The sequence below is a fragment of the Anomaloglossus baeobatrachus genome, chromosome 5 (genome assembly GCF_048569485.1).
Source record: "Anomaloglossus baeobatrachus isolate aAnoBae1 chromosome 5, aAnoBae1.hap1, whole genome shotgun sequence".
Classification (NCBI taxonomy): Eukaryota; Metazoa; Chordata; class Amphibia; order Anura; family Aromobatidae; genus Anomaloglossus; species Anomaloglossus baeobatrachus.
Window position 1 is genome coordinate 268,583,412 of NC_134357.1, and position 22,780 is coordinate 268,606,191.

General features: G+C 48.2%; 2 protein-coding genes across 2 annotated transcripts in view; both read right to left on the reverse strand.

The window, feature by feature from the left end:
• The window catches only part of LOC142311242 (uncharacterized), a 278,135-nt gene that overhangs the window by 19,818 nt on the left and 235,537 nt on the right, over positions 1-22,780 (reverse strand). The gene's annotated exons all lie outside the window — the stretch shown is intronic.
• The window catches only part of LOC142311241 (gastrula zinc finger protein XlCGF66.1-like), a 57,213-nt gene that overhangs the window by 16,883 nt on the left and 17,550 nt on the right, over positions 1-22,780 (reverse strand). The window contains exons 2-5 of the mRNA XM_075349462.1: positions 20,626-20,737; positions 20,359-20,538; positions 20,152-20,275; positions 19,980-20,077 (exon numbers count right to left, since the gene is read on the reverse strand). Of these exons, the coding sequence (XP_075205577.1) occupies positions 19,980-20,077; positions 20,152-20,275; positions 20,359-20,538; positions 20,626-20,712 (489 nt within the window). The 5' untranslated portion in view covers positions 20,713-20,737. The remainder of the gene's footprint in view (positions 1-19,979; positions 20,078-20,151; positions 20,276-20,358; positions 20,539-20,625; positions 20,738-22,780) is intronic.

A 22,780-nucleotide genomic window follows, 5' to 3' on the forward strand; every position in this document is an offset into this window, starting at 1 on the left:
CCGTGCGGCCCCGGTGACGACGGATGTCGGTGCGGTCCTGACGTCGCACTGTTCAAATGTATGCGCGCCTGAAAGACGCGCGTACATTTGAATATGGGAGGCGCGTGGGGGGCCAGTCTGCCCACTCTAAAGCACTGAGCTGGCACTGAGAAACACCGCTGCCCAGCCTGCAGTAACAAGCCCGCGGTACACCCATAATATAAAGCATGGTTGCCCACTGGGGATCGGGGGCCCATTGGGGGCCACCGGAGAATTCTCCGGTGCGCCAGTCCAACACTGCTGGCAAACATCGTAATTGAAGAAAGAATGAATGGACAAATATACTTGATAAAAATCTGCTGCCATCTACCAGGAAGATGAACATGAAATGAGGGTGGACATTTCAGCAATACAATGATCCCAAGCACACAGGCATGGAAATTCCAAATTGATTTCAGTAAAAGAAAATAAAGCTGCTAGAATGGCCCAGACAATCACCTGTCCTGAATCTAACAGAAAATTTATGGAAGGAACTAAAGATCAAAGTTTATAGAAGAAGCCCACAGACCCTTAAGGCTTTGAAGAGTGTATGTGTGTAAGAATGAGCCAAAATCACACCTAAGCAATGTATGCGACATGTTTATCCATTAAGGAGGCGTCTTGAAGCTGTCATCACCAACAAAGGCTTGTGTATGTAGTATTAAGTAAATTTCAGTAAGCATGTTGAATTCTTTTTCCCTGTGTCATTTCTCATTATTACATATCATTAAATTTATAGACATCTGTGGTTTGATTTATTTACTTTTGTTAATATGATGGGTTGTTACTGACATTTGATGAAAAATTAATGTCAATTGCACCTTTAGAAATATATTTACTTAGAAAATTGGTGACGTGTTCAAAACTTCACAAATGGGATCAAAAATCACATATCTTCTTTTTTTGAAAGACAGCCTGAAAGCAGTGTGTGACAAATCAGCATCCATAAGAAAAATCTGGCGGGGGTGAGCTATTCTTAATTATGCTAAATGTACTATTTCTTTGCTGAGTAAAGCGGGCTTTACACGCTGCGACATCGCTAGCCGATGCTAGCGATGGCGAGCGTGATAGCACCCGCCCCTATCGTTATGCCGATCCACAGAGATCGCTGCCGTAGTGAACATTATCGCTACAGCAGCGTCACACGTACTTACCTACTCGGCGACGTCGCTGTGACCGGCAAACCGCCTCCTTTCTAAGGGGGCGGTTTGCTCGGCGTCACAGCGACATCACTAAGCGGCCGCCCAATCAAAGCGGAGGGGCGGAGATGAGCGGGACGAACATCCCGCCCACCTTCCTCATTGCTGGCGTGTAGCAGGTAAGGAGAGGTTCCTCGTTCCTGCGGCGTCACACGTAGCGGTGTGTGCTGCCGCAGGGACGAGGATCAACTTCGCCCCAGCGACAGCAGCGATAATTGGAAGAGGACCCCATGTCAACGAGGAGCGATTTTGGACGTTTTTGCAACGATCCAAAATCGCTCCTAGGAGTCACACACAACGAGATCGCTAAAGCGGCGGGATGTGCGTCACAAAATCCGTGACCCCAACGAGATCGCTGTAGATCGTGTAAAGCCACCCTTAGTCAAGGGACATGAGCCACTCTTTCATGTGAGACTATCTGGTGCCCCATTTTGCATCTAAGGGACATGAGCCATTGTGGAACGCCTGCTGATTATGTATTGCATTAGCCGTTTGCGATGTACTAGTCTGCATCATTTGGAGGAGAATTATACAGTGTAAGGGTAAGTTCACACAGTGCATTTTTTGCGGCGTTTTTGCGCATTTTTCGGGTGCTCAAAAAACTGCATGACTTTGCTTCCCCAGCAAAGTCTATGAGTTTTCATTTTTGCTGTCTGCACACAGCGTTTTTTTTAGCTGCGTTTTTGTGCTGCACACAAAAAGGCAGCATGTCAATTATTTTTGCGTTTATCACTGCGTTTTCCACTCATAGAGTTCAATGAGATGTTCAAAAAATGCAATGAAAAACGCAAATTGCAAATATAGCTGCGTTTTAATGACTAAAAACGCAGCTATAAACGCAAGGGGTGGGTAGTAAAGTGACATGTACAGGAAGAGGATTCCTTCTGTCAGTAAACACAGAAGCGTGAATCCTCCCGGTACCGCCACCGCTGCTTCAATCTTCCGTGCGGCGCCATGTCAGCTCCCGTGCGGCGCCATGGCCGGGCAGAAGGTGGAAGCAGCTGCGAAAACAAAAGTGAACAGTAGAAAAAAAAAAGTCATGCTCACCTGTCTGCAGACTCCTGGTGCCATGTCTGCTCCCAGCTCCTCTCCCGGTACCACCGCTCCGGCTGTGTGCAGTCTCCCAGGGCACGTCCGATGGCTGCAGGACCTGACGGTGGATCACCTGATGCGGTCACCTGACGCATCAGCTGATCGTACGTCTCGCGGTGACGCCGGCGCCCGGCCGGTTTCACCTATCAGCTGATCCTGCCGTCAGGAGACTTCATCAGCTGATTACCGGCAGCTCCTGCAGCGATCGGACGGGATCAGACTCCCGTCCGATCGCTCCAGGAGCTGCCGGTAATCAGCACATAAGTGAGTATTTTTTTATTTTTTTTTGCACTGATGCATCAGCTGATTGTATAAACGGCTTTTATACAATCAGCTGATGTGTGATGTGATTCACGTCCTTTAACCTGACATCATCTGATTGCTATGCCTTCCAGCAAACCGATCAGATGATATTGGATCCGGATTGGACGGCGCGGGACTCTTGACCCAGGATTACTGCGGAGGGGGGTTCTTTATTTCAATAAATATGGAGTCACTAATTGTGTTGTGTTTTATTTCTAATAAAAATATTTTTTCTGTGTTTTGTGTTTTTTTATCTTTACTAGAAATTCATGGTGGCCATGCCTAATATTAGCGTGACACCATGAATTTCGGGCTTAGGGCCAGCTGATAATATACAAAAATATGGCAAAGCCCACGTCATTTTTTGGGGGGGCAAAAAACTCTTGCATACAGTCCTGGATGGAGGATGCTGAGCCTTGTAGTTCTTCAGCTGTCTGCTCTCCTGCATACACTATTGGATGTAGGATGCTGAGCCTTGTAGTTCTACAGCTGCTGTCTGCTCTCCTGCATACACTATTGGATGGAGTATGCTGAGCCTTGTAGGTCTGCTCCCCCTGACTCTCCCACCAGCATACAGTCCTGTATGGAGCATGCTGAGCTTGTAAGTTCTGCAGCTGTCTGCTCTCCTGCATACACTAGTGGAGAATGAAGAACATATTGCAGAAGGAAATGACATCAGACCTTTTTTTTTTTTATTTTTTTCAATCTTTAATGGCATTGTTCACTGATAAAAAAAACCGCATAAAAACACAGTGAGCAAAAACGCAGCAAAAAACGCACCAAATCGCGGTAAAAACGCATGCTTTTTTGCCGCGGGTGCGTTTTTGTGCGGTTTTTGCCGCAAAAAAACACACAGAAACACAGTGTAAAAAAAAAGCAGTGTGTGAACCTAGCCTAATTGAACTAACGAACAATGAGGGAACTGCTTATCTCCCCCAATCCTGTGGGGCACAATGCCTTGAAATGGGAGTGGAGAGATACAAAGAGGGGTATTTTCCTGTTACCGGTGTGATTTTACAGGACTTCAGACTAGGGACCATGGCTTCAGCAGATGGATTACAAAACTGCTCCACTACCCAAGACTGTGTCCACAAATTTGTTTGGAGAACCCAGGTTGGGACTATTAGGTCACCTGGCTACATATTGCACGATGCTTGGGTAGCTTCCCAAGCTTGCTACTATCTCCTTTCAATGGGTGCCTGCCAACAGCAGGGCGCTACTAGCTGGACCCTTGTGTCTCCTACAACTGGTGGCAGCGGTGGGACACTACTGAGCCCAGTCGATCTGGGGAGCTACACAGAACTGGTGTTCATAGACATATATAATGGCTCCACAACTAGGGAGGCATATAGGCATAGCCAGCAGACCATAGGTGAGGCATACATAAAAGGTTTCGGATGCCAGCAAGTCCAATCCCACCAGCTAGGCTTTGGGAAGAGGACAGAAGTGAATATACAGCTGCATCAGGAAATGGCAAATACAGGAGCTGTGCCAGCTTTGACAGATCGAATACTGGGGCACCAACACCTAGTCAGATTTAATCCACTAATTGGGTCGTTGAAATGCCCAGAACGTTGTGGACAACAAAAATCTTGGAGAAAGTAAACTGATTGTTAGATCAAGGATCAAGTGGCAGTCTGGAATCAACAACCCAGTCCCAAGCAGCCCGAATACCAGAGTTATTTGTCGCATTGGGACATTGAGTCTCAAGAAGGGAGAGGGCTTGTGTTATGGCATTGTGACGCCCTGGCAAAACCAGGTAGTCACAGTTAGGCCCCTGCATAACACCTTCCCTTATTAGGAAACACACAGCCAACCTAGAAACCCTAGTCACCCCCCCCTTAGAGAAAGATAGACACACCAGTGGGCGTGACCAGGCGGTTGGAACATGCCCACCCAGGGCTCTAGACAGCCCAGGGCGGGAAAAACAGCAGATTAGTCTAGTCTAGTCTGAAGTTCAGTTTGGAAAGGAGTGTGGGCTGAAGCTAGGGGTAGCTCCAGCAGTGAAGTCCAAGTTGAACAGTACCAGGGTAGGAGCCCTGGTGCCACTGGCTAGGAGGCAGATGGTGGTCTCCGTCAGCAGGAGACAGGAAGACGGCTCGGCAGAACCGAGGTGGACCGGGACAGGGTTGTAGCCCGCCGGTACCGACACGGGGAACCGACCCTGAAACCGTAGAACAAAGGGGGGGTACTCAGACCCTGAAGCCAGAAACCGGAACCAAGCGGACTGGTTAATTAACCGATTGAGGCCAGGACTAGAGGTTCTGTCTCTCCCAAAGTCCCTCATAGAAGACAACAGCCCACCGATTAGGGATAAGAGGTCACCGCCAGGGCCCATAGATCCCATGGGCCACCGTCTGCGGGCACGGCTCCTTAGGCCACATCCAGCCGGGAGCGCACTCCTGAGTTTCACACTAGGAAAGTCCACCTTACACAAAGCAGTGCAGGAAAAGGATAGAGACCAGCAGCCGGGTGGGGGACAAGAACACAACCGGCCGCGGCACTGGCCACCATCACCTTGGTTTACCAGAGACTTGTGTGTTTTACTAACTGTGAGTACACCAGCACCCCCTGCGGTCGCCATCCCCTGCATGCACCAACCGGGTCCCGGGGCCACCATTCCTGCCCACGGAGGGGTTAACAACTTGCTGCACAACATCTCCCCCCGGTTGCCCCTTAACAGCAGCGGTGGTGTCCCACCTCACCACACACCTTGGGTGGCGTCACGAACTTAATACGGCCCAGCCCGTACATATACGTCCCCCAATTTATTCGGCGTGTCCGCGAGACCCCCGGGTCCAGAGACCCTTGAGCCACCACCCCTGAAGGCCCGGATCCGACCAGCGCCGGCTGCTGGCACGGGGGCGGCACAGAATCAGTCTTGGGAGTTCCAGTTCCCCTATTACCAGTGCCAGCCCTTACCTTCTTGGTAGACCACCACCATGAAAATTATCTACAGGCGCGTGTCAGTATTTAATGAGTCCAGCACCGAGGCTGATGACCACCTGCAAAGATTTGAGACCCTGATGCTGATCAGGTGTCCACAGCTGATTGGGCCAAATACCTATGGACTAGTTTGACTGGCCGGACCTAGGATGCTGTCCGGTTGCCAGAAAACTGCCTGGACTGTTAGTGCACGATGGCACAGTACTCAGCAGCATTCAGAGACCAGCAACACCCCCACAATAAACCTCACTTGCGGGGGCAGTGCTGGTCGCTGAAAGCCAATACGTCCTCTAACCGCACTACTAGTGTGTGCTGTTCTGTTACTGCCTCTACTGGTCTGAGCCAGCAAGGGAATCCTCTGTTACTGTGCAAATAGCACAATGACAGTGTGTAAGGACTAGACCAGCCACTGAAATGATAGCCTCTTTCACACGTTCGTGAAAACCACGCACGTTTTGCACGGACATGTAAAAGGTGCATATTTCCCTGCGTGTGCTGTGATTTTGGCACACGTGTGTTCTCCGTGTGCTATCCGTGATAACATACGGAAAACAGGAACTTTCTGCTCACCTGTCCCTGGCGCTGATCTATGGTCTCCGGCCCTGCCGACTTCCCGCTGCTGCTGCTTCCGGTGTGCATATGCGAAGAGCATAATGAGTGGGGGTTGGAAGCAAGTGACAGCAGCGGCAAAGACAGCAGCACTGGAGAAGGGGAGTGTAGAAATTAATTTTATTTCACAGACGTGTGTTTTCTCTGGTACATGTCACACGGAGCACATCTGTACGGTCCATGTGACACCCGTGCTGCCGGAGAAAAACGGACGTGTACGTGTGGAGTACACGAACACTCGTATGCTCCACATGGACACACGGTCCTTGGCAAAACACGCACGTGTGCACAAACCTATTGATTTTAATTGGTTTACCTGTGCCCATGTCTCCGGTACAAGTGAAAACGGACCGCACACATACCGGAGACACAGATGTGTGAAGGAGGCCTCAGGGAGGGGGCAGAGGCTGTGACAGTGATCGCAGATTCTGCCCCCTGATGATGCTTCGTGGAGTATCCCAGCATGCACTGGAATTCTCAAACAAAGTGTCATTGACAGGAAGAAGATAAAAAAAATGTAAAAAAATAAATAAATAGCAGTTAGATAGTGTAGGTAGAGATGGGTAGGGAAGTTTTAATGTTTTTAATGTAACCAGATTATAAATTAGTTTAGATTGGGGCAATAAATTAATAGGGATTTAGATAAAAATTTCTTCAGCCTTTGGACCTCCCCTTTAAGCTGTGTTCACAATTGTGTTTGGAAGATTTATTTCTCTGATTTAATTTATGAACAGACTGGAATTTCTGTCCAAAACTAATTAGGTAAGGTAAAAAGAAGCAGGGTAGCTCCTATGTGGTCCATTATGTCTTCTTTATTTAGAAAGAAAATCAAAGTCCGGCGTAATGCACTTTTTTACAGTTCTGAGGGGTATTTTGCACGCTGCGACATAGCTAGCCGATGCTAGCGATGCCGAGCGCGATAGTACCCGCCCCCGTCGCACAGGCAATTTCTTGTGATAGCTGCCGTAGCGAACATTATGGCTACGGCAGCTTCACACGCACTTACCTGCCCTGCAACGTCGCTCTGGCCGGCGACCCGCCTCCTTCCTAAGGGGGTGGGTCGTGCGGCGTCACACACAGCGACGTCACACGGCAGGCGGCCAATAGAAGGGAGGGGCGGAGATGAGCGGGACGTAAACATCCCGCCCACCTCCTTCCTTCCGCATAGCCGGCCGGGACGCAGGTTGGAGATGTTCCTCGCTGCTGTGGCTCCACACACAGCGATGTGTGCTGCCGCAGGAACGAGGAACAACATCGTATCTCCTATTGGTGCAACATTATGAAAAAGTCCGACGCTACACAGATCACCGATTTACGACGCTTTTGCGATCGTTTATCGGCGTATCTAGGCTTTACACGTTGCAACGTCGTTACCGGCACCGGATGTATGTCACTTTCGATTTGACCCCGACGATATCGCAGTAGCGATGTCGCAACGTGCAAAGTACCCCTAAAACTGACAAGAATAAATACAATTATGCCACTTACCATATATACTGGAGTATAAGCCAACCCGAATATAAGCCGAGGCACCTAAGTTTACCACAAAATACTGGGTAAACTTATTAACTAGAGTATAAGCCTAGGATTATAAGATGCACCCCAAATTTAGATAAATAATTTTTAATGTTAAAATGGGGGTCTGTTTTATAATCCTAGTGTCTTATATTAATGAGCTCACCAGGGCAGTTCAGGAGGCTGGGGCGATGCAGCGAGCTCAGAAGATGGGGGTGACCGCGGCTCAGGAGGGTCTCAGGACGGAAGGTCGGCAATACTTATGGCTCAGGGGAGTTGTGGATCAGGAGGGTTGGCGATACTGGGAGATCAGGGGTGTCACGACAGGCACCATTGAGCCTGCTGGTGGGCTGCGGGGGTCCGTTGAGCCAGCCGGCAGTTGACGTGATACACTTCAAGAAAATGACCGCGAAAGCGGAGCGTGTACAGATTGAGATTTCGTCTCTCTGTGATCCCGGTAAGCTTTATTTGTATTATAAGACGCACCCCCATTTTCGGAGGAACAAATGTGTCTTATAATTTCTCATCGAGAAGTGGGAGACTTTTTCAGCATAACAAATGTGCTGAAAAACTCGGCTTATACTTGAGTATATATGCTATATACAATAATGTTCTACTTGTACATAAGGATGCTTTTAAGGTTTTAAGACAGAGAAAATTCTCTTATACATAACAATGTAGTCTGTGGCTCACTGGTAATGTGTCTGCCTTTCATATCATGGGGTTCTGAGTATGAATCCCTGAGAAGCTTCAAATATCTCAGATTATAAATGCACTGAGCACAGTGTCTTGAATTAGATAAGACTGTGAAAACAAAAACAATCTTCTAAAGCGGAGCATCAACCATACAAAATGGCATAACAAACAATTTTGGTTTTTAGTTGTAAAATCTTCATAAAACACTGTGTGAATGAACACTAAAAATTCAACAAATAAGTGTATAAAAACGCTTAGTGCAATCTGATGAAGAAAAAAAAATCAGACTTCACTCGCCCCTATATTAAATTTTTCATCTTGAACAAAAAAATTGCAGCATGCTGCGTATGGTCTCTTAAAAGGGCCTAAACTCGCCAATGCAAATCTAAGGGTGCGAAAAATAAAAACGGACAGCACACATACATCCATATTTACGGATCTATCTAGCTGCTAAGAAAAAAAATGCATTGCATACGGATACTTGGGGGAGAAAAAAAAGGCACAGTCGCATGACATATGGTATACCAAACGGATTTTACTTGTCTAACTTTCCTATATGCAAATGTTAGCGAACCTTAATTGTAGAGCCAATGAATGAGTAGAATCTGTGATTCTGTATTGATGACTACTCACCAGGGGGGTTATCTGTATTAGGTTCTGTAGGAGGTTCTGTAGGAGGTTCCACTTTCCATCGCTCAGCATATGTCTCTGTACTATTAATATATCTCAGATCTTTACCCTGAAACAAATATTGTAAAAGACACACACAGATGGCAGATGAAGATCATAAACTAACATGACTACCCAAAAAAAAATTACCGTGGTATTTATAAAGTCATAGAATCATAGAACGGTAGAGTTGGATGGGACCTCAAGGGCCATCGGGTCCAACCCCCCCCGCGAGTGCAGGTTTTCCTAAATCATCCGAGCTACGTATATGTTTATCCAGTTTCCGCTTGTAGATTTTCATTGATGGAGAGCTGACTACCTCCTGTGGTCGCCTGTTTCACTGCCCTCACTGTCAGAAAGTTTTTCCTAATGTTTCTAAATAACTGGTAATGAGAACATAATGCAACATAGCAATAGGTCATATATAAATTAAACCTTGTGGCTCCTGATCTACCCAGGAGTCTCCATATCCAGAAACGTGTGAGAAGAGCTAGACAATAATATTATGATCAGCCTTAATCCCATCATCTCCACTTTATTACAGACAGCTACCTGTATGTAGTAGCTCGGTAAATCTAAAAAGTTGTTAGTGTAACGCCGGCTTCCCTAGTATGCCAGCACCCCTCTGCACCTTGCGCAGTGTACCTGCTTCCCTCTTCTCTGCCATCCACGTATAAGTGCAGTCCCCGGCTTGGTTTCCCTGTCGATGCGCAAGTGATTGTCAGCTCTGCTCCCACCTAGGCTCTGCACATGTTGTGTGGGGGTTTCCTGTTCTGTAGCCTAGGGCATACCTCCCAAGTTTTCAAGAAAGGAAAGAGGGACAAAGTATGCGGCGCGCACAGCGCGCCGCGTCAAATTTTGACCACGCCCCTAGCCACACCCCTAGCCACACCCATTTGGCAGTAAGGGTCATTCAGCAGATGCCGTGGACTGTTCATTCATATTCATAGCAGTCAGAATTTTTTTATATTTCTGTGTCACTATATGACATGTTGCTTATTTGTGCGTAGCAATCTGTGTTCACACATTGCATAAATTCTGTTTCTTTTTGTTTCTGTCTGCACCAAACTACACAATAACAATCTTCTCTGTTTTTTCCATTTTTGCTGCATTTTTTCTGCCTTTTCTCCATTAGTTAATGCGATTTTGGTTCAGATGTGAATCTGCATTTTTAAGTGTTTTTATTGTACAGAGAAGCTTTTTCCTGCATTTTTTAAGCTCAACATAGTAGAAACCTCCAGAGAACCCCCCCCCCCCCCCCCCGAAAACCGCAGAATTCAGCGGCGTCTTTTCATGGAACCACATACACTTTACTTGGACAATTAAACACAGCAAAATAAATGTGCATAAAAACAGCAAAAAAATATGCAGCATTTACACTACATGTGAACACGGACTAATTGTCCAAGCAAAGTGGATGAGACGTCCTGAAATCTCCGCTCCTGGTGCGTGGAAAGACGCCACTGAACGGTGCGGATTTGGTGTTTCTTTCTTTATAAGCTTCAGGATTCACATCAGCAACAAACATGTATCAAATAAGGGGGACAATGTATAAAAAATACCGCAAACACGCAATAATCAGAGAACATTGGTATTGCACTCGTGGCGCGGACACCTGCAGAAAAAATGCAGCATTTACGCTATGTGTGAACACGGCCTCAGTGATCCATTTTTATTACGTATTTTTATGGGTTTTAATAAAGAAAAATAATAAATTGCGCCTTTTTTTTCCCGCCATTTACCGATCCCCATAAATAATCTGATCGCTGTGTTGTTCAGGTCATTACGATTACAGGGACACCAAATATGTCCATGTTATTTGCTGATTTGTGATGTTTATTATTTTATAAAAAAGTGCAATAAAATTACATTATTCTATTTTTTTTTATTATTTTTAGTAACTTTATTAGAAGAAAAAAAATCCTCTTTTCCTCTCCCTCTAGAATACAGGACATAGAGATGCTGCTCTGTACAATGTAGCTGTGTCCTGTGTAATCTGCTGTGTAAGAGGCTGCATTGTAGGTTCATTTATGTGAAATCCTCCCTCTGACATCATCAACCCTAGTGGCTCAACAGCTAGAGCAGCTAGGAAAGCCAGGAGGCTGCTGGAGACAAGTTTTGAACGTTGCTGGTTTGAATCCAAGGTGGTGAAGATAAAAAAAAATAAAAAATTGTATTTGTATTTTTTTTCCTCATTTCTTTATAGTAGTTTTATGGGAACAAATGAATCTGACTCTTTCACCAACATTGAGATACAGTATTTATCTATCTATCTATCTATCTATCTATCTATCTATCTATCTATCTATCTCTATCCCTCTATCTATCTATGATTCTATCTCTCTATCTATCTATGATTCTATCTATCTATGATTCTATCTCTATCTATCTATTATCTGTCGTGTATCTATATATCCCTCTATCATCCATCCCTCTATCATCCATCCATCCCACTATCATCCATCCCTCCCTCTATCTATCCATTCATCCCTCCATTCATCCCTCCATTCATCCCTCTATCCCTCCCTCTATCCCTCCATTCATCCCTCCATTCATCCACCCATCCCTCCCTCTATCCCTCCATTCATCCCTCTATCATCCATCCATCCCTCCCTCTATCCCTCCATTCATCCCTCCCTCTATCCCTCCATTCATCCCTCTATCATCCATCCATCCCTCCCTCTATCCCTCCATTCATCCCTCTATCATCCATCCATCCCTCCCTCTATCCCTCCATTCATCCCTCCCTCTATCCCTCCATTCATCCCTCTATCATCCATCCATCCATCCCTCCCTCTATCCCTCCATCCCTCCCTCTATCCCTCCATTCATCCCTCTATCATCCATCCATCCCTCTATCATCCATGCATCCATCCCTCCCTCTATCCCTCCATTCATCCCTCCATTCATCCCTCTATCCCTCCATTCATCCCTCTATCATCCATCCATCCATCCCTCTATCCCTCCATTCATCCCTCTATCATCCATGCATCCATCCCTCCCTCTATCCCTCCCTCTATCATCCATCCATCCCTCCCTCTATCCCTCCTTTCATCCCTCTATCCCTCCATTCATCCCTCCTTCTACCCCTCCATTCATCCCTCTATCATCCATCCATCCCTCCCTCTATCCCTCCTTTCATCCCTCTATCCCTCCATTCATCCCTCTATCATCCATCCATCCCTCCCTCTATCCCTCCTTTCATCCCTCTATCCCTCCATTCATCCCTCCATTCATCCCTCTATCATCCATCCATCCATCCCTCTATCCCTCCATTCATCCATCCCTCCATCCATCTTTGCAGCTGAATAATCTGCTTCTGGTGTCTCACCTGCAGTATAGAGGTCAAGATAACAAAATCTTCCTATTGCTTTCATTACAGGCAGTAAGGCAGGTAGCTCAGTGGTTAGAGCTGCTGCCTTTGAAACAATGAACTCACAGTTCCACGAGTTCGAGTCCCGGCCGCCCCGAAAGTCCAGAGCCGATAATAATTTAATTTATTCACTTCACTGAGGGGAGGAGCCGGGACATCAGCTGTGAGCCGCGGGAGTACGGGACAGCCCTGATAAATCGTGCAAGTTCAGCAGAATCCGGGACGGTTGGGAGGTATGGCCTAGGGGGCGTATGCGTACACTTCCTAATCCTTTATAGGGAGGTGTGCGCACCTTGTTAAGGTGTCCCCAGCCTATCACCTATCATCCCCAATAGGAGGTGCAGAGCATTTCATTTGTGTTTGTGCTGCTGCCCGGTATGCTGCTTGAGTCTGGCATCCTGTCTGTAGTTCGGTTAACCATTGTCCCGATGTATTCAGGTACCTATGTGCCGCCCCGTGTCAGCAGCCGGCTGCTCGGATCCGGATCCGCAGTGGCTCGAGGGGCGTCCGGACCCGGGGGTCGTACGGCCACTCAAATGAAGGAGGTATTTACAGGGGATTATGTATTTAGAGCTCGTGACGCTACTCGTGGTGTGTGGTAATATGGAGTACCACCGCTGCAGTTGGGAGTACCCGGGGGCAATGGAGTGGGGCAGCTAGGTGTTGGAACCCTCCACGGGTAAGGGGGATGCCGCGGGACTCGGTGATGGAGTTTGGGGAGTGCCGTTGGGAGTGAAGGGGTAACTTGCGTACTCACTCAGTCCATAAAGCTGACACCGACAACTGGATAAACCAATGTTCTGGACACCGCTGCCGCTGAGGGGAGCTAGTTCGGGTCCCGCCCCCACTGGTGTTGCCTGACGATTCGTGACCTTCCTCCTGGCACTAAGTTCACTTGTCTGTTGGTCCTGGTAGTATGGAACTAGTCGGGTCCTGCTCCCCAGTAAGGATAACTGTGGGAGCTTGCTCTCAGGTTTCACACTTGGGATTTTCTGGACCGTTTTTGTGGAAAGTCCTATCACCCTCGTTGCGCTAGTACCCAAATTTTGGAGCGGGTGGAGAGCGGATCTTGAAGGCTCCGTTCTCGTCGGGTAAATTGTCAGGTTGCCTGAAGCTACTCCCTGACCTAGGGTCCACGTACCCCGTCGTGCCCTGGTCCCAGCCTGGTGATGGTACAAGGCCGCCGGCTGTCCTCCTCGACAGTTCCGTGCCCCTTGTCACGATTCTCTGAGACCGGGGGTCCAGCTTTCTACTAGGCCCAGACCACTGTCTGCTACCTAGTTGCTTAAAAGGATCCCGGCTCCTGACCTCCTCTCTCTTTCACCTCCTACACTTCACTCTTCCTTTCTCTGACTGACTCCTGACACTCCTGACCTCCCCTTACCAACCCCCCAAGTGGGCGACCCTATTCCACTCAGGCCGTCCACTGGTGTGCCTGGTGGGTGTGGTGCAGAGTGTACCTTAGGACTTTAATCAGCTGATGTAGGCAACACCATGTAGTTGGGGACCCATAATCAAGGAGGAGGTGGATATTGCACAGAAAAGCAGATTGCACAATACCCTGTGACGACCTGATAGTCCAGGGCGTCAAACCTACGTCTTCAAAGACCGGCGAATTAAATTACCGGCATGTTCTTAGACTCCAGCCTCGTCCGCGCATTTCATATTTGAAGTCCTGCTGTGTTACTAGTTATTATGCCGTGTGATGTACCTGAAGTCCTGCTGTATCTTGCGAATAATGTTTGTATGTTACTGAAGTCATGAGTATTTGCTGTACTAACATCATCCTGCTGAGAGCTACACCACTCTGCTGCTGTCCAGGTCTGCTGTGCCTGGGCCACCCTGCTGCGGCTCATGCCTGTGATCCTGAGCCTCAGGACCTATGCCTGATGACTGGTGCCACCTGATGACCAGTGCCAGCTGATTATCCGTACCTGATGTCTGGTGCCATCTGCTGTGGCAGTGCCTGTCCGTGCTCCAGGACGAAATCAAGTCTGAGCTTTTTCCACGGTGAGCTGATTCATACTATTGAGCCATCTGATGACCTGTGCCTGAGGACGTGCGCCTGATGCCTTCGGCCTGTTCTTGTAAGCCTGATGCCTGGTGCGTGAGGTCCGGTGCCAGCTGATGACCCATGCTGGATGTTCTGCACCTGGTGCCTAATGTCCTCTGACTGCTAGTACCTGTTCTGCTCGTTCCCCTTCAGGACTGTGCCCCTTATGCTGCTCTGAGTTTCTGTTCTCTCAGTCCTGCTGTCTCCCTGACCCGCTAAGCTGCCACAGTCCCGGTCACTGCCCTGGGAGTGGCAGCGGCGCTTAGTCAAGCTCCTCCTACTAAGGTTAAGCACGGGTTCCCACCTGTAGTCCATTGAGTCCACTCTACTCCCCTGCTCGCCGCCTCATCCCCGGTGGCAAGTGTGACAGTTAGTTTCTTTATTCAAGCATGGATAAAAACACATGTAGCAATTAAGGGTGGTGTGAAGATGTAATTTACCCTCTCACTGTATATGCTGTACAGATTCCTATTTCAAGCTGGGTTCATTGTCTTATTTGAACTACTTCTGTGTACATTTCTATTGTTGTAGGTAATCACCCCCCTAAAATGCAAGGTTATATCCTCTTGAGGCACTTCCATCCCTGGGAGTAGGGGGAGGTGGGCCTAGAGTCCAACTAGTGTAAACTCTGCTTACCTGGGAGATTCAGGCAGAGTGAGCTGAAGCTTGAAGGGAGCAGGAGCTCCAGCCTGTGTGGCTGTGGACACGGACGTAGCTAGGCCTGTGTGGCGGCCCGTGGGATTGTGTGGAACTCTTTGGACTACTGTAAGGACGATTGCTTTGTAATCCGGTCCGAGGATTGTCGGGAAGGGCCCCCGAATCTGTTTTACGTGGACTTATCGTGTGCTGTTCCAGTGTTCTTGTGAATAAACCTGTTGGATCGTTCCTCGGCCTGTTGTCTCTCCTTGCTCTGCTGTACACCCCGTCACAAACTGGTTGGCAGCGCTGGGATCAGAGCAGAAGGAATGGAGGACAATGGCTCAACATCAGGAACCAGCACTGCAGAGTACAAGACCTGGACTTTGGGGAGCCTGCAATCAAAGGCCCGTGAAGTAGGAGTTCGTTTCAAAGGACTCTCCAAGGAGCAGCTGATTGAGGCGCTAGAAGGAGTCTGCTCGCAAAATGACGTGGAGGAAGGATCCTCACAGCAAAGGGAGGAAAGACGGGAGCTGGAGGTAAATACCCAAAAAAGTCAATGGATTGTGTGGTACAAGGAAAAGATGGCACTGCTTGGAGATGAGGCCACCATAGAAGATAAGAGGGAGGCCATGCGTGGAGCTGAAGAGAAGGAGCGCAGGATGGAGGAGATGGCATTGCTGGATAAGCAGCTCGCTGTGGAAGCCGCGAGAGGTTCCAGACAGACTGTAACCCCAGCACCCATCATGAGGGAACTTCCCAGAGTGTCCCGCAAAGACTTCAAGCAGTTTAATGAGGCTGCTGGTGACATTGAGGGCTTCTTCCAGGACTTTGAGCATCAGTGTCGATTAATGGAAGTCCCAGAAAGGGAGCGCGTCCGGCATCTGGTTGGGCTCCTAGAGGGGGGAGCTGCTGAAGCCTATAGAGCTATGGACCCTCGGTGGAACTGTGAGTATGCGGAGATTAAACAGACTATTCTAAAACATTATGCTGTGACCCCAGACACTTACAGGACTCAGTTCCGTGCTTTAGCCTGTGATGGGGAAGTGTCTTTTAAGATATATGCTCATAGACTCAAACAAATATGTAATCGCTGGCTGGAGGCAGAGGAGGCCTTATCTTGGGAGACCTTCCTGCAGGTCATCCTAAAAGAACAATTCTTTGCCCAGTGCCCCGCTGAGATCCGGGAATGGGTGCGTGAGAGAAAACCAGCGACAGTGGAGGAAGCTGCTGCTCTCGCTGATGAGGCTCTCACCATCAAGCCTCAGTGGAGGGTTCTGTTGGAGGATGGAGAGACGCCTAACAGCTCCACAACACCGGATGCCCCCAGTTATTCTGTCCCCATTGTTCCCCGTTCCTCTAAGCCACCACATGTTGATACCCGTGTTAATGTGCCTCCAGTTGCTTCTACTGCACTTTCTGGAATACGCCGGGGAGAGGAAGTAACAGAGCGCAGGTGTTATGTTTGTAGGCATCCCGGGCATTTGCAGGCCTCATGCCCAGCCAGGCCATGGAGGAATCATCCTCAAACCCCTACAGCACCTTCAGGTGGGAGCCGGCCTCCAAGTTCCCCTACCCCTTACCCAAGAGGACGCCTTGGATGGAGGGAGACCCAGCTCAGATGCTATCAATGTGGACAGCCAGGGCATCGGCAAGTCTCCTGCCCAGCTGTTCAAATGAGGACTGATCCTGCGCCCAATCGGATTGTTAATTATTTACAGCCCAGCGCCATGGAGGAAGATGTGGCACCGCTATGTGAGGACTGGCCTAGTGACTCAGCCCATGTTGCACCACCAGGAGTTTACGGGGTGCGACCTGCAGTTATGACGACTTCTGCTCATCGAGGTAAGCACTTGCAGGAGGTTGTGCTGGATGGACAGAGACTTGTTGGATTTTGTGACTCGGGTGCTTTCCTCAAACTGGCTGATCCCCGAGTGGTTCGGCCTGAGGCAATCCATAGAGGACCTGGGATTGTCATTGAACTGGCTGGTGGACAATGGAGGACTATTCCCACAGCCACTGTGGATCTGAGCTTTGGTTTTGGGGTCAGGCGATGTGTGGTTGGGGTGATGGGTGGTCTGCCTGCAGCTGTTCTCCTGGGCAATGATGTGGGAGAGCTACGATGCCAATTCGTGGCTGCATGAAGCCACATGTAAGTAACGCTCTGCCTGTGTGTACTTAACCAGTGACCTGTAGAGGTCCCTAGTACGTACACAAGTTGGGAGGGGGAGGGATTGTGAAGATGTAATTTACCCTCTCACTGTATATGCTGTACAGATTCCTATTTCAAGCTGGGTTCATTGTCTTATTTGAACTACTTCGGTGTACATTTCTATTGTTGTAGGTAATCACCCCCCTAAAATGCAAGGTTATATCCTCTTGAGGCACTTCCATCCCTGGGAGTAGGGGGAGGTGGGCCTAGAGTCCAACTAGTGTAAACTCTGCTTACCTGGGAGATTCAGGCAGAGTGAGCTGAAGCTTGAAGGGAGCAGGAGCTCCAGCCTGTGTGGCTGTGGACACGGACGGAGCTAGGCCTGTGTGGCGGCCCGTGGGATTGTGTGGAACTCTTTGGACTACTGTAAGGACGATTGCTTTGTAATCCGGTCCGAGGATTGTCGGGAAGGGCCCCCGAATCTGTTTTACGTGGACTTATCGTGTGCTGTTCCAGTGTTCTTGTGAATAAACCTGTTGGATCGTTCCTCGGCCTGTTGTCTCTCCTTGCTCTGCTGTACACCCCGTCACAGGTGGACACACCCAAAACGCATGGAATATGTTTGTGATCATGGCCCAAGGCTATATGTATTTTTAACTCTTGGTGAGTAAAGGAATTTTTATACCAGATGCTGGAAAATTATTAACTTTTTAGATTTATTACTACAACTCAGTGGTGGTATTGTGGCGGAGGGGCCTGGAGCCATGGGGTCTCAGCCTTGCAGCAAGGTGTTGTGAGGTACCAGGTCACCTGCGCTGCTGGGGCACTGTCCCTGTGGCAGTGATTGGTGTGCGGCGCCGCACCTTTAAGGCTTAAAATAAGTTAGGGACCCACTCAGAGGATTGCCATAACAAGACAGAGGGCTTCATACAGTCTGATCAGAATGTTAAACCAAGAACCTTATGTTCAGCTATATAAACGTTTGCCTAGCAGCATTAGATCAATGTATGCTGTAAGCTTACAAGCAGTGCCCTCACTCTTCCTGGTATCTTAATTTTGTTATTTTGTATTGTCTCATATTGTCTGTACATGTCCCCTCTTAATTGTAAAGCGCTGCGAAATATGTTGGCGCTATAGAAATAAAACTTATTATTAAACTTATTATTAAAGTATGATTTTGGATGTGCGATTCATGTCTTTTTCTACAGTTATTGCATATAACAATGGCACTGAAACTATTCATGTATAATCCATCTGTGCTTAAGAATACCAAGCACATGCAGACATGTTATTTTGAGTATTATGCCGGCGTCACACGGTACGATACATCGGGTGATATGTCGTCAGGGTCACGTCGTTAGTGACGCACATCCAGCATCGTCAGAGATATCGTACCTTGTGACACCTCCGAACGACTGTGAACGAGCAAAATACTCACCTTATCGTTGCTCGTTGACACGTCGTTCATTTTCAAAATGTCAGTCCTCCTTCTGTGCTCCGGTTGTTCATCGTTCCCGTGGCAGCACACGTCGCTCCGTGTGACACCTCGGGAACGACGAACACAGCTCACCTGTGTCCCGCCGGCAATGTGGAAGGAAGGAGGTAGGCGGGATGTTTACGTCCCGCTCATCTCCGCCCCTCCGCTTCTATTGGCCGCCCGCTGTGTGACGTCGCTGTGACGCCGAACGTCCCTCCCCCTTCAGGAAGAGGATGTTCGCCGCCCACAGCGACGTCGTCCGGGAGGTAAGTACGTGTGACAGGGGGTTAACGACTTTGTGCGCCATGGGCAACAAATTGCCCGTCACGCACAAATGACGGGGGCGGGTACGATCGCTCGTGCGATCGCACGATAGATCGTCCCGTGTGACGCCGGCATTAGTGTAGTACTCAACTACAATTTTCATGACCATGCACCACCTGTTCCTCAGGATGATTCTTGATTTCTTCCTGGATGAGTTATATACATTCACAACATCCCCTTTCATTTTTATGATTTTCCTCAATTAGAACATTCTCCGTATACTGTTGACACCATCGCACATAAACCCCTCCTAATGTGGGCAGATTTTTTAAACTTTGGCCCTGACCCTAATAGCGCAGACAGCGCTTGTGATTTCAACCAATCACAGATGCTGTCTCAGAGGGTGGGGCGTGGTCCAACGGCAGCAATGTGTGAAGGATAATTATCAGCCCCGGAAATAGCACTGCAGCCATGGGGAAACTCGGTAAGTATGTACTGCTTCCCCCCTTTTTTATTTTCTTTCTTTTACAGCCCCCCTACACCATTTTATAACACATCCCTTTGCCTCCCATTGAATTTAATGGGTTCGGCTAGGATCGCCAATCCGATCGGCGATCTCAGGCGGGTTCAGTGATCCTGAACCAATCCGATCCTTGTCAGGATTGCTCATCTCCACTCCTAAGGTTGACATATTTTTGAAACTTTGGCCCTGACCCTAATATTGATGATCATGCCTTGTTGATAGTCACTCGCTTTTCAAATCCTAATGTAAATTCACACTAAAAACTGATCATTAGATTTTTTGCTGCACTGCAGGATTACGGGTCTTATTTCCATATAGTAAATTCACAATTAGGAGACAGGTGTGTCTCTAATAAATTGGGCACTCATTGTGGATAAAACAAGACTTAAGACAAGACATTCACAGCCTTCTACATATCTCGGAGAAGATTTCATGAAATCTTGTCTCCAGCTACCTGATCATCCTGAGGAACACTGTGATATTTTTCTGAACAGTCCTCTGGAAGAAGAGGATGGGGACATCTCTCTGGTGTTGTCTTCTTACTGGACAGAACTGTAGGAAACACATACAGGGACTGAATTAATTCATTACATACAGATAATTATGCATATAGTCCTGTCTATTACCTGGTGATGTGAGGAGCTGTGAAACTTCCATCATGTTAGCCGTATACAGTTTTTTGTGTTCTTCTAAATACTCCCACTCCTTTAAGGAGAAATAGACTGCGACATCCTGACACCTTATAGGAACCTGACATACACAATGATGTAGTTATCACCCTGATCCCTTCATAACATTACCGTATAGAGTCCCAGAATTCACACCAATATCACCTCTCCAGTCAGCAGCTCAATGATCTTGTAGGTGAGTTCTAGGATCTTCTGCTCATTGATGTCCTCATGGATCGGGGGGTGAGGTGGAGGCCCTATCATTGGGCTCAGGGTTCTCCCCCATTCTTCAGACACAGAGTTCTGACACCACTCACTAGAGGTCTTCTTCACTATTGTGTAATCCTATTTATAAAGAGATATATTATTAAATCTCACTATAGACATTTGCATAGATAAGAATGAGGTAATGTGACCTCTTCAGAAACTCACCTCTCCAGTAAGCCTGAAGATGATCTCTAGGGTGAGGTGTAATAGCCTTTCCGCCGTCTCGTCTCTGTTCCTACTGTTCCTATCCATCCTTAACAAGTTAATCAGCAAAGATCTATTAAAACAGAAGATATACAGTATACTGAGAAGATCTGATATTGTAGGAATCTGAATATAAAGAAGATGGGACAATGTAAAACCATAAAGAATTCTATGTAAGAAATCTCCATCCAGGCATGTGCACATCCTGCCCCAGCTATAACTTTCATATTACTTTAATTAAAGTTTTCAAAAATAACAGTAATAATATATAGTTTATTAATGAAATGAAGAAAACAAAAAGTTGGTGGCATAAAAAGGGAAAGAAAAAGAGAATTTTGTTACTTACCGTAAATTCTTTTTCTTATAGTTCCGTATTGGGAGACCCAGACCATGGGTGTTTAGCTTCTGCCTCCGGAGGACACACAAAGTACTACACTTATAAGTGTAGCTCCTCCCTCTGAGCTTATACACCCCCTGGTAGCCAGTCCTAGCCAGTTTAGTGCAAAAGCTGAAGGAGAATAGCCACCCACAAGTAGAACCGAGTAAGAACCGGAACAACCGGAGACTCTGTCCACGACAACAGCCGGTGATAACACACGGAACAAGAAAATTGCCAACAGGCAACAGGGAGGGAGCTGGGTCTCCCAATACGGAACTATAAGAAAAAGAATTTAGGGTAAGTAACAAAATTCTCTTTTTCTTTATCGTTCCTTTGGGAGACCCAGACCATGGGACGTTCCAAAGCTGTCCCTGGGTGGGAATAAACAGAAAAAACTAAGAAGTAGGCAGAGCCTAACTTCACAAGTGGGCGACAGCCGCCTGAAGGATGCGTCTGCCCAAGCTCGCATCTGCCGAAGCATGAGCATGCACTTGGTAGTGCTTCGAAAAGGTATGCAGGGTAGTCCAAGTGGCAGCCTGACAGACTTGTTGAGCCGTAGCCTGGTGCCTAAAAGCCCAAGAGGCACTGACAGCTCTGGTCGAGTGTGCTTTGATCCCCGGCGGGGGAGGCACCTGAGTACTCTGGTAGGCGTCCGAAATGGTCGATCTAATCCAACGGGCCAAGGTCGGCTTAGAAGCAGAGAGACCCTTGCGCCGCCCTGTGGTTAGCACAAAAAGAGAGGTGCACCGCCTAAGCGCAGCGGTGCGAGACACATAAATCCGGAGAGCACGCACCAGATCTAGAGTATGCAGCGCTTTCTCAAAGCGATGAACAGGGGCCGGACAGAAGGAAGGCAAGGAAATATCCTGGTTAAGGTGGAAGGGAGAGACCACCTTAGGAAGAAAGTCCGGGGTCGGACGGAGAACTACCTTGTCTTGGTGAAAAACCAAAAAAGGTGACTCCGAGGAGAGCGCAGCCAAATCAGAGACTCTCCTGAGAGAAGTTATGGCAACTAGAAAGGCCACCTTTTGAGAAAGACGATACAAAGAAACCTCCCTAAGGGGCTCGAAAGGGGGTTTCTGCAATACCGTGAGGACCAAGATAAGGTCCCAGGGATCCAAGGGCCGCCGATAAGGCGGAATGATGTGAGACGCACCTTGCATGAAGGTGCGGACCTGAGCCAGCCGGGCGAGACGCCGCTGGAACAGCACTGATAGAGCTGAGACTTGTCCCTTGAGAGAGTTGAGGGACAGTCCTAGCTGCAGACCGGACTGTAAAAAAGACAGAAGGGTCGGCAACGAGAATGGCCAAGGAGAATGGCCGGAAGAGCGACACCAGGACAGGAAAATTTTTCAAGTCCTGTGATAGATCTTGACGGAGGAAGACTTACGGGCCCGAGTCATAGTGGAGATGACTTCAGGAGGAATACCAGAAGCCGTCAAAATCCAGGACTCAAGAGCCACGCCGTCAATTTGAGTGCCGCAGAATTCGGGCGGAAAAACGGACCTTGCGAGAGCAGGTCTGGACGGTCCGGAAGATGCCACGGCATCTCCACGGACAGTTGGAGCAGGTCCGGATACCAAGCTCGCCTGGGCCAGTCCGGTGCAATGAGGATGACTCGACGGCCCTCCATTCTGATCTTGCGCAGAACTCTGGGCAAGAGAGCTAGAGGGGGAAACATGTAGGACAGACTAAACTGGGACCAGTCTTGAACCAGAGAATCCGCAGCGAAGGCCT